The following is a 17,670-nucleotide window of genomic DNA, read 5'->3' as shown; positions in this document are numbered from 1 at the left end:
TGATGGTTGAATGTGAGAGAGGGCCGGCCGTGCAAAAAAACTAAAACTGCAATTCAATTGAATCCTCACTTCTTCACTTTCTCACTATAGGCCTATATCCCTCAGAAACACACTCTCTTGTAAAATACTCAATCCCCTACACTGAAATAATTTGACTCCTTCAAGTTATGTGCTCCAAACTTGATAATACCGCCCGTTGTTCTCTCAATAATATTTGTTGAACGAGAGCTAGCAAGTTCTTACTTTTTACTCAAGTTCAAAGTTGTTGCCAGTCTGTGGGTTTGCTTGTTTGTTTGAATGCACTACAATAACTTTAGAAAGAGTTGATTGATCAGCTTCAAATTTTGAACACGCACTCTTCGAACCTTTTTACAGATCAAGTTCGTTGAACAACAAAGTATTTTACTCACTTCTTCGTCCTTTTTCAGGATATAAAAGTAACATTGAAAGTACTACATGAGACAAAATAACTTGCTCCTGAGTGTCTGCCTGACTATTATCTTTCAGTAGCATACGCGTAATATTAATGATACAAATTGTGATGGCAGTTGCTATGTCGTTGGTATTATTAATTTGACAAACTTTGAATTTTGATTCTGAATCATTTACCCATACGGAGAAACCTATGAAGTTCTATGGATTCACGTAGGCCTACAGCGTAATATTAATAGGAAAACAGTTTGATGTTCCTTTTCCCAAGATAATTTGACAGTGGGCTCAACTGGGATTCCTATTCAAATGAAAAAAAATTCTGTAGGTAGCTTCATAATTTAGGTCTGCCATCTTCGTTCCGCCACATTGGATTAAACATTTTCTTTGGGAAGGTTTAATACAAGATTCAAATAAAGAATTTCAAGAGACAATGAATGGTGGAAATCGCTCATCAATGTATCAAACCACCGTTTCAAAGATATTCACATTTTAGTGTTGAAGTTTTTGGATATCTGTGATACAGAAATATTGCTCGCCTAGAACAGGATAGATTATTCATCACATTCTTATTATTATCGTTCCCTAGCAACCTATGTTAAGCGTTTATGTAGTCGCTGCTAAGAGAGATTTATGTGATAGCTAAATACCTGAATAATAGTCAATAGTCAAAATTCTTTATTACATATTCTTCAAGAATAGCAATTGTTGTCAAGAATAACAAATATATATATAATTAAATATATTTGAATTGTTTGTATTCACAATTATATTTTTGTTCACTGCCAGTCTGTCTCCTGTTTCAAGAAATTCACATAGTTCGTACATGGGCCTTCCTTTGAGAAACTCACTAAGTCTTTTTTTCAATGTCACACAATCCAGCCTCTTTATCTTCTCCGGTAGGTGATTCCACAGTTTTCTGCCCACGTATGAAGGTTTCTCTTCGAAGATTGCAGTCCTGTGCCTTGGGAGTACATAGTTTATCTGCCTGCCGAGTGACGTATTTATGAACATCTGTGCCTCTCTGGGAATTCAGTCGGCTAACATGGGTGATGACTTCCATGATATTGTAGATCTTGGTCACCGTCATGATGCCGAGATGACGGAAGGCATCTCGACATGTCTCCTTTTGTTTGAGACTTGCCAGTGTATTCAATAATATTAAATACTATATTCGACTAAACAACGAGTGACCCAAATGAAGCGATTCAAAATATAAAAAAAAAAATGGGAATGCGAAAAATATTATGATATTTGGAACTCTAAAACTTATCATTTAATTAACAGACATTTATGGGATTAGTAATTTTCTGAAAAAGACTAATAATTGGCAATAACAATTTAGCAATATTGCACTAATAGTTTTAATTTTAGATGACTCTCTCCTGAATTATTGAAATCTGTGTTGGAGATTCCTAAGTGATTGCTGCATCATCTGAGAAAACCCCGTGGAAGGGAGCTCTGTTCGAAATTAACTGAATGCTCAAGTATAGACATTTAGAAGAAAACAACCATTCCATTTAAATAATTGAATAAACCATTTCATTTAAATAATTTGTTCATTGAAATCGACCACATCAGTATCATCATACCATCATCATTTACTCGTGAATTACCGGTAGTGTATTGTTAATGTATTAAGATTTGAGAAGATAAGCATCTTATTGGTTTTTCTCTCAATGATTGTAATGGATGGCTCAATTGTTTTTATATAATTATAAAAATATCACAGTTTATCACATTCCAGTACAATTATCTTGTTTCACAATCCATTTCTAAGTAGAGTTCATAAGTATCGTAATCTTGCCATACAATTACCATTTACCATACAATAATTGAAGTTGATTTCATTCAACTTTAGCGGCGCCATTTCACCAAACTGCTAAAGGGGGGAGGGGCAAAAGCCAAGAGGTATTGGGGGGGGGAGGAATAACCACAAAGGATAGAGGGACCTGGGTTTTTCCCCATAAATGTTACATTCGAAGATGTTATTATATGCTTCATTTTTTCCAGTTTTATACAAATGTGGTTGAAGTATCAATACAAACATATACATTATAACTTATTAAATTCAATCATGAAATATTTATTAGAAATATAGGTCTACAGAGAGCCCCTAGAGTAGGAATACACTGAAACAGATTTCTTAAAAATCATGGAAAAAGATACATTTTTCTTTTACAATGACAATTTCAACAATTTCATTGGGGATCATATTCCAATTGGAAAATAACTTTCAGTTAGAAAGCTAAAGATACATCAAGCTGTTCCCATAATTCTCAAAAACTCTTTACATACATTTTTGATTGTCTGATTGTGCCCTTTCTTTTGCTTTCACTGTGACATCTTGCAACTTGTTGATTCTCACATTGAAATTTATTCAATAACTCACTTATTGAAGTTGGTGCGTTGGTGTGCTCTGATCAATAAGTGTACCCATTCTGTATTCAAACTAGACGACAGAGAAAAATATATTCTTTATTACACTGTACCCGTATCCATACTTTCAAGGCAATTTTGCTACATTGTTTATACTGTAGAAGGAATTATACTACTGCTGTTAAAAGAAAAGTATTAAATCATTATGAGACTTCAAGGATTCGTGTAGATAGACCCGCATTTTCAATATTTATCTGATCCTTGAGGGGGGCCTAGGACCCCCCTGCCCCCCTAAATGGCGTCCCTGTTCAACTTTATTATACTTTTCAAAGTTTTTGTATTCTACTCATTTCCATTGACAACATGCTCACATATCCAATCTTCCAGGAACTCTATCCTATATAAATATGCCTCTACATCCCCATATTCTAAGAAAAGGGTATTTCTATGTTAGAGAAGCACATACTGAAATGAGCTTATAACAATCAGGTAGTTTTGAGGGAATATGAAAAAGATAGACTCAATTGTCTCAACGGTCTATTGCTGGTTTTCAAATAAAAGGTGGAGGTGAGTAGATGTGACAAGTGACATGTCCGTTACTGAAAAGATCGATTTTGGGATTCCCAGTCAAAAAAGTTACCTGATTGGTTGAGTCCTAACCAAGATATGCTTTACATGAGAAAGACAGTGATGATTGAAACAGTTTCTCTGTGACTCGCAATCATTTAGGATGAACATACAGAGAGTGCAAGCAAAGTTTTCTGCTTTCAAATGGGTGACAGATGACGGGGAAGTGTATAAATATAAGAGGACTTTGAAAAAAAATGAGGGTAAGTATGTATACATGTTGTGCGTTAATCAAGAACATTGCAAAGGTTCATGTATAGTTTCTTTTGATGAGCCATCTAATGGTGAAAGTGTGCGCGGGCTTGTAGAGAAGAAACAACACACCTTCGAGAACTGTCGCGATCCAACTTTTCTGGAGCGAGAGGAATTACGTACTAAAATTTTGGAAAGAGCGGCTACAGAAAATACAGCAAACTCAGTGATATTTCAACAAGAAATAAGCAGGTGAGTCGGATGAGAATTTTATTACACTGTCAATTTGCTATCAACTTTTAAACTGATTCAAAATAACACAAATCTTAGTCCACTAGATACTATTGTAAGAATATTAGAGGCGACGCATAAATGCGCCTGTTCGTGCGAAATGCGAGTGTTCGTGCCTCAAAAGTGGGTACTCAGCTTATCAACAAGACTTAATTATATTATTTTTCATCATATTATACCCTATTCATTATCAATATTCACCTATCATTATCATAGCTGATTATAAATTTGCATACAACCACGAACAATGAGAGTACCACATCACAAGCAATAAAGAATTTTACTATCAATTAATTGCTAACATTCAAAAAGCTGACATTAGAAGGTATAAGATAATTCCTCATCAATAAATACAATAGATTCAACACATTCAAATAACTCAGCAATTCAGAAACATTCAACACGTTCAACAAATTCAGTTACTTCAGAAAATCCAATTATCATTATTATTATTATTATTATTATTATTATTACTGTTACTCATGGCGCTTAGTTGTATATTACTTAGCTTCATTAAAACTCACACAACATGCCACCTGTCAATTACATATATATGTTACATACAAGATTGGTTTTGATACATTTTTCAATATGTTAAGCCTAATTTTCTTAAAAGCCTATATGTACAAACTACCAGACAAGGACCTCATTCCCTCTTGAACACTATAGGGACAACTCCTTAATAGTATATCACCTATTTTATTCTTGAATACCTTCAAATTGGTCCCCAGTTTTTCAAAGAGTTGTATATTTTTATGCCTGAATACAAGGCCTGCAATAAATTTCATACATTTAACAAATCCAATAAACTCTATAAATTTCTATTAAACTCTACTGATTCGATTAGTTTACAGACTTCACTTTCAATAAAAAGAACCTACTCAATCAAAAATAACTATTTGAAAACATTTCCATATAAATGTCTATTTCTATCGAATAGAATCGTTATTGATCATGTAGCCCTAACTATTTCAGAGATGTTTAGTATATCATTGAATCTAATAATAATTAGAAGTATTAGTCAGTTAGTTGGTGTAAGTCTTATTATCTCTTTATGTTTTATAGTATCCTCATAGCCCCCTTGTCAATGTTAGAATGTTAAGCAAACTTTTCTCTTCCCAAGGTGGAAAATTGAAGTCTTAAACAAACGTTTGGAATGTGTATCGTGAAACTCATTGCCTCGATTGTATTTTTAAGACATTTCTGATACAAAAGTGGTTTGTCTTTTAGTTAGAAATCCACATTGTTATCCACATTAATCCAGATTGAAATCCATATCCAATTTGTTAGTGATTGTTAGAAATCCACAAAATTATGAGAAATGAAGCCATTCTGGCATCAATGATGTTCATCAATTTTTAGTTGATAATGTTCTATTTGATCATTCTTAAATTTTGTCTGGGATCTCACTAATATTGGTATTATATTTCCAGAGCTCCACTGTCAGTGAGGGATACTCTCAATTTTAAAGAAATTGAGCGCTCTATGCAGAGAGCCCACAACAAACAAAATCCTCAAGCGCCAAACACATTGGCTGAGATGGGTGCTGCAATAGATTTATGGAAGGACAAATTTGGTCTTTTGGGTGACAAGGTATTCTATCTAGGGAAATTCGGTGATGAGGATGACGAATGTTTAGTGGCTGTTAATCCCATCGGACACCACCAAGATTTCCAGAACACAAACTGGCACATGGACGGCACATTCAAATGCCGTCCGAAATCGCCAGAATTTGCCCAATTATATGTTATAATGGCAACATCGCATGGCAGAGTGAGTAATAGTTTTAATTTTCCTTACTTCAAAAATTTTAATTGTAGATATTGTGTTGCAAACATTGCTCAGTCCATTTACAAAGGATTAAAGTCTTGAATTGAATTTCAAATCTGAAAAGTATAAAGTAATCGCCTGGAATCCGCTATGTGGAGATTCTTTCTCAACTGGCAAGGCAAGGCATTCTTTCGAATACAGTTTGCTTTCAACCAAATAAATGAATTATGAGATTTATTAGAGCACAATCGATTCAATCAATTTCAGCTGCTGCTAAAGGAAAAACTCCGGTGAGAGTATTATTACTCCAATGCTATTAAGATTCATCAATTTTGGATTCGATCATCAATTCACTTGAAATTTCTATTACTTGAGAAATTATAATGTAGGAATATAATATTGGAAGTAATAATTCAATTTTAATCAATTATGATATATGGAATTGATGTTTGGTGTGTAGTTTGTTTTTTAATATGTTTTATTGTACTTATATTATTGACATCGATGATTGTTTAGGCATTTCCAATTGTTTGGGCGTTGATGAAGACACGATCATCAAAGGCATATGATGTTCTTTTGGGAGAAGTGAAAAATCATTTCCCAAATATGAGACCGAAGGTCATAATCAGCGATTATGAAAAGGCAATAAAGAAGCCTTTGAGAGATAGATTCCCAGAAAGTGAACACCGAGGCTGCTGGTTTCACTTCACTCAAGTAAGTTTGATTGAAAAACTCGCTTTTACATTTTGTTCATATTGTATTTGCAACTGGAATATATTACGAAGCTCCATTTCTCATCATAATTGGTCATAGGAGAAATTACCTGAAACTTATTCACTCTTACATTGGCACCTTTACTATGCAAATCTAGATCACGACAATTTTCTTTATTGCGGATGATGCCCACATGAGCTTTTTGCTGGTGCGTGGGTATTGGAAAGTAGCCTACGTTGATGAGATAAAATTTCTTGGTTGAGAACTGATATTGTGGAGTTTTTCCATAATTAAAGAAATATAGTTTAACTTTGTCACATCAAAATTTTATTAGACATAAATACAGGACTGTAGTTTCGTGTTGAAGCCAACACATCTTCAGCTGAAGATGTGTTGGTTTCAACAAGAAACTGCAGTCCTGTCTCAATTTCCAATAAATGTGAATGTGGCCGAATAAAACTGTGTTTTTTCAACTGATTAATGAGATGATCAATCGCCTATGTCATCAGCAAGATTCGAACTCACGAACCAGGCTGTGCTAGCAGACCGAAGCATGAAACACTCCTTACCACTAGACCAATCCTGCCGACAATATTTCAAGAATTTCAATACAATAATTTCAAGAAAAGAGATTGTCAGGTTACTGCTGTGCTAGTAAGCCAAAATTTCTGTGAACACGTTTAGAAAAAAAAGGAATTGCTTTTAATTGCAAGAATGTAGATGTGACTGATAACTAGAAAAAAGTTTAACTTAAAACGTTTTCATATACTTACAACTTATTTGAATGAATGTTTCAGGCTATTGAGCGCAATGCGCGTAAAATAGGGATAAGAAAACCTCCCATGAATGAAGATGATGACGGATGGAGGGTGGCGAAACAGTTAATGGCCACAGCTCTTCTACCTGCTGGTAAAGTTGAGGAGGCAGTCGGAGTAATCGAGGGATTCGCCGAGAACTATATTGATAGTGCAAAACCAAAAAAACTGATAGAGTAAGTTTTAGTTGAGATATTCTCAACTTTTTAAATTTTCCAATTTAAATTTTACGAATGTGTATCGAGCTTTAGGGTAGTGAACCATTCAATTCCGTAACTTCAGAGATTTGCAGTACTAGCGCATTTACCGCAGTACAAGTTTCAAACATCTTATTATAATATCGGGGCACCGAGTTTCGCTCATTATCTATTTATTGATAAACAGACCTCAATTCTTTAGAATGATTGGGGAAGGACTAACAGGCACAGCTCAAAACTGTTTCTTCCCCGAATTTTAATTTATACACTATACATATTCCAAAAAGTAGGTTATGTTCCATACACTATTGAATTCAGGTCAAATTTTCAGTCCAAATATTTGAAAACATAAAAGTTCTAATTTAGATTGTTTACAAACCAAATTGAATAACAAAATAACACTCACTTATCACTTAGAACTGTAAAATAATGATTATCTTTGAATATTATGATATACCATCTCATGTCAACAAATCGGATTATTTTGATCGAGTCAATTAAAATTTCTAGATTTCTTGCGAGATACGGTAAGCTAATTGATTACACAGCTGATCTACCACACAGGCACATGCATCTTCTGTTATCGACAGACGACGAAAATATCATATGTTTTTCCAAGGATGAATTATCCTTTCCATGTCCTTCAGCGAGTTTTCCCAGGGATGAAATCTTGTGCAATCAAATTTTTATATCATAAACCTACTATGTTCCAAATTTCGTAAAAATCGTTAGAGCCGTTTTTGAGATCAGTGAACATAAATTACCATATGAATATCCAGCTATAAAAATAACCAGATAACTCAATATAAAGATATATACAGAAATTTCCCGCTTAATATAATGGGATAATATAATATTGTTTATTTCACTCAGATGCCAGAGTGTATGCTAGTGTGTGGTTGATATTTCAACCGAAGTGAAGATGTACCCTTCCATGACATGCTTTTATAAATAGCATGATTAATGATTGTAATAGCAATAAATTGATGGAAAGCTTCCATCGGGGGAAATTCGGAAGCTAAAAACACCAGTTACTGGCACTAATCATTTCACAGCTGTCAGATGGAGGAAAACAACTTGAAAAAAAACTCATTCAGGTTGAGATTTATTGTGCAATAAATTTTGTTGACATTGTTTAAGAAGATAGTATAAAATTGGTTACATTATGTTGCAATGAATTATTGATCATGATCATTTAAAAATGTTTCCCTTTTACAGATACTTCAAGAGAGAGTGGTTGGTGAGGGTTACTCCTGAGTCGTTCTCAGTTCACGGCCAAGCTAACCGAACAAATAATGCACAAGAATCCTTGAATCGGTGTATAAATCGAGCAATCAGGCCGCAAGGAAGTGCCTGGGACTTTTGGAGTGAGTATGAATCCATTATTCCTTGAATTTCATTACATTTGTATGATATGAGCGTAGATATATTTCATCTTTTGAATTTGAGAAATATTTGCTAGTAGTTCTGTGAACAGTAGACCTTACGCAGTTTTCTCATACACAAGTATGTGATGTCAGAGATTTCAGGTCGCACCTTATCAATTTCAAGGCCTCTGACATGACCTAACGACTGTTTTCAGGCAGCCGGGACTGGCGGTTTAACGTGCCCAACCGAAACACGGGAGTGGTATGAGAAACATATCTTGCCCGGGCCGGAATTTGTTATACATTTATAATAATAATAATTCATTGGATATTCTAATTCGTTATTATTTTTATTATTATTTTATTCTATCAGTTGGTCAACTGCAATTCCTAATAAATCCTCCATCTATCAACTATTAACTCATGTAGGGTACTTTGTTTAAATAATAAAATTAAAGTGATAATATTATATCAGATAATATAGTATTTCTAATGATGATAATTTTTCTAGGTGGGCTGATGCAAATCACTACAAAAGAAATGAATTTTTTCAATCAATTGAGTGAAGGGCGTGAGTTCGCCAGAAAGAAGAAAAGTGGCTGCTACAAGACGGCAACATCGTCAACCTGCAAACCAAACTCAGCAACGGTGTTATCACCGTTGCCGAATTTCTCTCGGCTGCCAGTTTTAGGATTGGTGATACTGCCGTTGTGCAGGGGGCGGATGATGTGGAACTTGCACCAATTCAAAAGAATGTATTCTAAGTTATTTATTTTGTTGTCCAAGTTGTTTTAGGTAGTTTATAATCTCTCAATTATTTTTCATTCCATATATATTATAATAAATTACTTTAAAAATGAATTGGTTGTTCACTATATTATACATTATTTCAAATATACAAGACCGTATGAAAATAGTCTCATGAGGGTAAATGCAACGTTGCCAAATAAGATTTGATCAACTTCGTCCGCAGCTGATTATAAGTAAGAATTAATATTAATATTTTCATAATACAGTACACCTGAAGAATTGGCAAAGTTTATGGTAAGGGGTGAGGAGGTACTCAGCTCTTCCAACTAACATCGGATTAGTTTTATGCAGTCTACTATAACAGACTTTCCCATATGGATGTTACTATAGACGTATTTATCATCGTATTCCATTTCTGTTTGTTAGTTTGTTTGTCAGTATGTCTGATGGAAATCGAAAACGGCTCTAACGATTTTGATTAAGTTTGAAACATAGTGAGTTTGTGATACGAAAATCGTCATTTTAATTAGGAATCATGTTTAGGATAACTCACTGAGGGAACTTAAAAATGATTAGGTAATAATATTCATCAACCGAGTAGCAGCTGACTGAGAGAGTTTTCCGTCGTCAGTTGAAAACAGTTGATCAAGAGAGTTTTTCATCGTCAGTTGAAAACAGCTGATCGAGAGAGTTTGCCATTGTCAGTTGAAAACGAGACAGATGTGTTGAGTCACCAAGTTTGTTGACGTCATGTTTCAAAGTTATTGCATGATTCGATAAAATAGGTGCAGAGAGCAGCCGAGTGTCAGCAACGCAACGCAAATTTGAATTTGTAACATAATGATTGCGGTAATATTAATCAAGTAAATGCTAAAGTGGTCAGTTTTAATATACCTAGGTAATTGAATTATAACAAATCATTTACTTCTAAATTTCCATCTCTATGCCTTTGTACTTTCAACTCTATCCTTTGATATTGTTATATTCATAGACGTGAAGTAGATAGATAAGGGTGGGTGTCTACCATAAGTAAAATGAAATGTCTATTTCCGACTTCTGTAGTTGAATACTTGTAGCTAGTAGTTCTGTGAACAGTAGAACTTGTACAGTAGTTATAAAGTGTATAAGATCTCATTGTTTAACAGATCTCATTGTCAATATGTCACCCCAATTAGCCCTTCGGACATCGGAAAAAAGAAACCGGTACCGTGACGAGAAATCGGTAAGTGTTGAAACGGCCAATGACTGATTGGCGTGTATTGACGATGACAATATTACCTGTTATGAATGAAACCGAGAGCAGTGCCAAGCTGTAATCATCAAAAGCTGATTAACAAACATGCCAACGTACATATACAGACAAAAGCAAATCCCGTCGTTAAAACGTAGAAAAATCAATCATCAAAATATTATCATGAAAAAATAACATTTTCCCGCTATTTTGGGAAACGATAACTTACTGTATATCTTCCAGTATTGAAAATGACATTCGAAATAAAAAATAATACTGAGAAATTTTATTTTATTCAAAATTCTCAATGTTCGAGTATATTAACCCCCCAGTAGACTACATTCAACACAGTAATCGAAAGATAATATTATTTTTGTGAAACAATTATAATCTAAATTCTACCAAAATTATTATATCGTTTTCGAGATTAGGCCACAACTTAGCATGAGAATTATTGAGTCAAATCATTCGAATAATTAATTGATGTGTTGGAAGTGCTCTGTAGAATAGTAGTCTGATTGCAGCGAATTTTGTAGAATATTGGGCAGGGCATAAGAGTCGACCTCGACTTTATTCATTGGCAATTGATATTTCCCGTTGACAGTTATCAAATTAGCAGTGATCATGTTATTTTTGTTTTTGCTTGATGCAATTGAAGATTAAATTTCAAATTAAGTTGATTCTGAATTTGATGACTCTGGTATCCATGGATCTCTTGCTTATTCGGGATTTTTTGGCAGATCCTGTCGCTTACTTTTCGTTTCACTTATCCAAAAGTGTAAAATCAGCCAATCTGCTGATTCTTTCTTCCATGAGTCCATTCATGATAGTTAGTATAACAATTATTACGGCCGATCTCTCATGTTCTGAACTTTACTATAATAAATAAAGTGAAATAATTTTAATGTGAATTTGCATAAATCTGAATAGAGTTTATTCAATCACTTTGATTGACTAACATTATATGATTTCTTTGGATGTAAACTAACATGTAACTCAATTTAATTTCTTTCTAAATTGACAACTCTAGTATTTACTTGTGATCTATCAATATCAATAGGTTTGTCTTGTGTCATGTAATAACATCATGAAAAGAAATAGTAGCAGCTGATGGAATATTCTATTTTTTTTTCAATTCAGTTTTTAGCTGATTTTGAAACATAAAAATATCAGTCCCAGTAGCACAAAAGCCTGTCCAATTTCAATCAGGATTGAATCTCATGAGAATTAATCAGAGCAGGGGTTATTTTCAATAGAAGGCTTCTCTTATTGGTTCTCGTGGTATTTAGTCCTGATTATTAATTAACAGACAGTGCAACTGGCTCTCAAGGCCATGGCTGCGTACAAACATTGAGCAAAAGTGGAACCAATACAACAGAAACTGGAGAAATTAGTCGCATTTCTATCACCTCACAATGAACAATACATTCAACTACCAATATGTTTGGAGAGATCGTTTTTAAATTTCTTTTGATATCATCCGGTCACTTTCTGAAGCTATTCTTCCAGATGTTCCATGAATACTGCAAAGTTTTAAAGTATGGTCGCCAAATTTGGTAACTCAACTACAGATTTATTTATTTATTTATCATTTACAATCAACTTAGGGACAAAGAAACAGACTACAGTCCAAAACTTCTTTTCATCCCAATTTCATAAATAAATTGTCCAAATAAAGGTTGTAAAAATAAAGGTGCGACTTTCCAATTCTTCACTAATTTACACATTGAAACAAATAAACACAAACACTCGAAACAATTATTATTAAGTAAGTATTAATTTTGAATTAAGAAAGATTAAGATTCGAATTGATAACAAAATTCCTATCAGAATATAACGAGATTGATATCAAGGAAGTAATCTAATAAGTAAATAGCTTATGAATAACTTATAACTTATAAAATATTATAATCTTTTTCATTTGCTCACACTCTCTTACGTTTTCAACAGACTATGAAAAACTTTTTTCTGATCAGCTGCTACTTGAGGGACCAATAATCCTCTCTCAAGGAACTTCAGCGAATCTTCCCAGAGTTGAGACCTGTTCCAAAATAATGTTTTTTATCGCAAACCCACTATATTCCTGATTTAAAAAAATCGTTAGAGCCGTTTTCGAGATCCATCCGACATACATACATATTCACCAACACACATATTCAAACAGAAATTGCTTTCTTAGTATAATATTGACTTCAATGATCATGATTTCATTCAATGAGAGCTTATTTCACATAATAATAACAGCTGGCATCAAAAGCAAAAATGTCAAACATGATTGAAATTGAAACAGTAGCGATCATCAACATTACTATCTTCATATGATCCAAAGTAACCAAATTATAGTAACATTAATATCAATGTGTCAGCATTGTTTGAATGGGGAGCATTGATGCTATTAATGAGGAATACTGCCAGTAAACGAACTGTTATGCATATTCTCTAATATTTTTAGAACAAACAATCAATGTTTGGGAATAATTGATTCATGGGAAAAGCGCCTTACTTCTATGGAAGATATTTTTACATTAGGGAAAGCAACAACAGCTATTTGGCCGTTCTAATAAATAACCCCTTTCTTTTGCCCAAGTTAAATTTTGGCCGAATTTCCTCATTCTTTGCAAATAGATTCCACACTTCTGAAGTTTTAAAAATACCCTCCATATAATATCATACTGTAATTATTAAAATTTCATCGAAATTGTTTGTGCAGTTTTCACGATATACGAACAAAATTAGTCTTGATGGAATAGGATCAATTGATAGAAGCAACTCCAGTCATAAAAGTTTGTTTTATGAAAAATGAAAATGATCTATACTCCAAGGTGAGCACCTAGGACGTATAAGGAAGCTATATTCCAAGTTTTGTTGCAATCCATCCTGTAGTTTTCCAGAAATCATGATCAGTGAGTCAGTAAGATGAGAATTTTGTAAGTATAGATATGATGTATCAAAAAGCATGATACAGTTCACACTGACCATACCACAGATAGAACAAGATGATGTTTCAATGATGTACAAAGTGTACAACTATGGTTGGTTGGATAATGGAATTTGATACAAGTACTCCGTTCCAGAAGAGTATTTTGTGATATCTGATCAAGCCAATAAGTTAACTGTGGAAGCTAGCAGGACTTTGTGTAGAACAGTAGGAACTTTGGACTTATGTGATACAGGAAGCTACATCCATTCACATAGATCTGCATGCATGCAAAACATAATCAACAATCAGACAGAGGGAATTGGATGTGAATTGATAGTATCAAAACTAGAAATAATAGATCAGGTTATTCCAATAAGATCTGGGATACTAGTATACGGGAAGAAGACAATTGAAACTGGTGTACTTATAAAAGGCCACCCCACAATTCAGAGCCGGGTAATCCAAGATGACACAGATGTGCGATTTTACAAATACCAACCAGGATATTTTATGGAGATAGACCATACCTATTACAAGGAATAATCGAACACAGAGGATATAATAATGTAGGGCAAGATGGTCTGAATCTTGGTGCCATTTTATAAGTCATAGGGATAACCAATTAGTAGACTAGTATTAAAACATATTTTACTATATTCAAAATCTAGATTAATAGATTTACACTTTGTAACAATATTTTTGGGGTGTTTACCAAAAGCTAATATTGAAAGAAATTGTTAGGTCTCAGCACTAGAAGCTGGAAAATGTTATCACCAGTTATGGTATCAATTGTCTAGAGATAAGATAATAACGGCTCTCAAGGCTATGATTCTTAACAGCCAAATGAAAATAAAAGTTTTGTTGCAATTATTTAATAATAATGTTTGAGGTTAGGTTCTTTGACATTAGCTAGTCGGTGACCTTAGTAATCGGTCGAGCCATATATTTGAAAATTAGCCAGACACCTTGTAGCAAATTAATTGCATCTAGGCAGCATTCACTAAGACTTGGATCAGAGGGTTTAGTAAACTAAGCATGCCAAATAAATGTAACCAAAAACGATTAAGAAAACACAAAAATATTTATTATATCATTGAGCATGAACAAAAATAATAAAAAACAAAACAAAAAGATAAAGGAAATTGGATTTATTTTTATTTAGTGCAGTTATACATGTTACAGTCTAGGGATGTACCAATCATAATGCAGTATTTGACCGGCGCTAAAAAATATTTAATTCAAAATCTCCACGTGGTCTTTATAAAAATTTGTAATTGTTATAGAATGTACGAAATTATGTAATCAAGATGAAATAAGAGTTTAAGACTAAAATATTCAATCGATGGATAGTAATATGCTGTTATGTTATGGACTATTTGATAGTACTAAATTATGTCATTGCAGAGTATTTAAAATCCGCCAATGGGAGTGGATATTTAAATTTTATGCAAATTGAAAAGTCAGAAGTATCGTTGAGAAAGAATAGGGGAAGACCCATACCGCACTTGCTTGCCAGAGGTCAACAGGGACACCCACCAATTATAAGAGCATTAGACTGAATCCCTTGTTGTACATAAAATAATTTTTTAAAGGTTTAAGTTTTGATTTACATAATTAAAAATAAAATTCATTTAACTCAGTGATGTTGCAATATGACATGAGTTGTTAAATTTAAATATTCCCACTGGAGAGGACGACAGTAGCCCACCAGAAAAGGCTTAGGACACACAAGACAAATCCAGGCCACCATCAATAATTGTGAAAGATCTACAAGTGAGTTCAATAGTTATTAAAGAGGGCCCTCAGTGCTACAAATCAATCACAATTTAATAAAGCTAGCTCGTCAAAGGTTTATTAAGAATCACACTTAATATTGAAATTTGCGCAAATATTCAAACCTTAAGGGAAAGTCTTAATAAGAACAATTTATGAGAATTTAATATTTAAGTATGCACAAAGTAAATATTTATTAATATTTGATTTATTAAATATACTCACATATTAATCTTTTTTATCAGTTATTTATACGAATTTTTATGAAGCTCATGTTCACAAGATAAATTTTTTTATCTGAATTCCACCAGAGACCGAACCCAAGCCCTGAGATATTTCAATATTTTTATATTTTATATTGATGGAAGTAAGATTCATAAATTCTATTCGACAAGCAACAGCATGTCAGCAACTGAGCTATACAAATAGACAGAATATATGCTGATTAAAGAAGCACAAGATATATTATTTGATGCTAATAAGCAAAGTAAAATAATTTGTGAGCTACCTGTGATATTTTTTACAATATATATTTTCTCATATTATTTTCATATTTATTGTTCTATTTTTTATTATGCTTGTTGATATTTTCATGTATATTATATATTTTATTTGTTGGATGGTGTACCCTTACCCTATGGTGTGATCCTATCTTCATGCTGACCAATCTTGTTCTAGTCTGTTTTATTTCTATTATTGACAAAATATTTAAATTATCAACCAACTATATTCTTCACCAAATAAGTTGGATAATATACAGCATTGATTATTGAATCTTCAGAAATATTATGTTCTCAAATATTACGTTCTCATTTATTTAAACTATTCAGAACTATCACATCCGATTTGGAAGAACACAAGGGTCATAGTTCAGCATGTCTTCAGCCACAAATCTACATGACTTCAGCTGCAGTCTGCAGAATTATGTCCATCACATTCAAGCTCTTATATTTCGTTTTCCATGTTATGTAGGCGTTTGAGACCGATTGTGCATTATTCTTCACCATTTAGTCATCTGATTATAGCAGCTGCTGCCATCTATCGGCAAACAGTGGAATGTTCTTGAAGCTCTGGTGAAGCATGGCAGGATTATCTCATAACATGTCTGGTAAGTCCTCATTTTTTTCCTTCAAAATCATTTATTATGAAATATATGGATCATGTTAGTGTTTGTATAGTTGATGGAAATATTGCTTGACATAGTTCAATAGTAGATGACTTCCTGTCAATCCATTTATTCCTGATTTTAGCTAGAGAATTATCATGGGCAGAATTGTGCACAAGCAGTACTGAACACAATCATAATTTCATACAAACATAACCTGAACTCCAGCTATTTTAGCATGTTTGAATTCTAATTCTTTATAATTTTTCAACATTTTGAATGATTTACTGATACTTGAGTATGTGTAGTTGTGAAATAATATACCTATTACTGTTCTTCTTACTAAGCTAATCATTTACTATTATTTCTGTGCAGATCCTGGGGCAGAGATTACAGCAGAAGAAATCCTATATTGCATTGAGAATGGAAATTTATCTGAGCTGGAGGATTTTCTCAGCAATGATGAGGAAGAGCAAGAGGATACCACCCTTCCTCAGACTACAAATCCAATTCCTCGTGTGGGAGCTGACACAGCAGTCCGGCAAGAAGACGGAGCAGGTGAGCAGACTGAAGGTGAGCAGGATGATGATCCTGATTCAATAGATCAGGATAATACAACAATGTTTGATTTTGTCACCAACAAAAAGAAGAGGAAGTGGCTGCAATCAGACTTTATCCCACCAGAGGTTGAAGCGGAAGAGAAGAGGAAGAGGCAGAACCACAAGATATAGAACTACTTGATCCAATAGACTATGTGAAAAGATACTTGCCTCCTTCTTTTTTTTGGAATTAGTGGCTAAGTATACTAATATGTATGCACTACAAATGGATGCGCGCAATTTCAAGCCAACAAATTCTTCAGAGATTGAAAGCTTGTTTGGCTTGCATATAGCTCTAGGTACATTGAAATTTCCTCGTGTAAGACTCTGTTGGGACAGTGCATTGGGAATCACTCTGTTCTTGGAGACAATGAGTAGGGACAGATTTTTCCAACTGAGAAACAATTTTCATATGATTGACAATTTAGCTGTAGATGGAAACAATAAAGATAGGTTTGTAAAAGTAAGGCCAATTTATGATTGTATACTGAATCGGTGTAAAGAGTTGTCA

At 33.6% G+C, this 17,670-nt stretch overlaps 1 protein-coding gene across 3 annotated transcripts in view; it reads left to right on the top strand.

Annotated features, from left to right (window-relative positions):
- Positions 1-16,988, top strand: part of LOC111044905 — a 336,821-nt gene extending 319,833 nt beyond the window's left edge. Inside the window, exons 1-7 of one of the 3 annotated variants that reach the window (XM_039421314.1) lie at positions 2,733-3,879; positions 5,352-5,691; positions 6,205-6,402; positions 7,200-7,393; positions 8,633-8,781; positions 9,293-9,576; positions 16,936-16,988. In XM_039421314.1, the coding sequence (XP_039277248.1) occupies positions 3,539-3,879; positions 5,352-5,691; positions 6,205-6,402; positions 7,200-7,393; positions 8,633-8,781; positions 9,293-9,576 (1,506 nt within the window). In that variant the 5' untranslated portion in view covers positions 2,733-3,538 and the 3' untranslated portion in view covers positions 16,936-16,988. Of the gene's footprint in view, positions 1-2,732; positions 3,880-5,351; positions 5,692-6,204; positions 6,403-7,199; positions 7,394-8,632; positions 8,782-9,292; positions 9,643-16,935 lie in introns of those variants that run through there. The other 2 variants (XM_039421313.1, XM_039421315.1) reach the window with 2 other exon arrangements.
- Positions 16,989-17,670: the final 682 nt, after the last annotated feature.

The sequence above is a fragment of the Nilaparvata lugens genome, chromosome 2, assembly GCF_014356525.2.
Source record: "Nilaparvata lugens isolate BPH chromosome 2, ASM1435652v1, whole genome shotgun sequence".
NCBI classification, from domain to species: Eukaryota; Metazoa; Arthropoda; class Insecta; order Hemiptera; family Delphacidae; genus Nilaparvata; species Nilaparvata lugens.
This window is presented reverse-complemented; position numbering and strand designations above follow the sequence as displayed.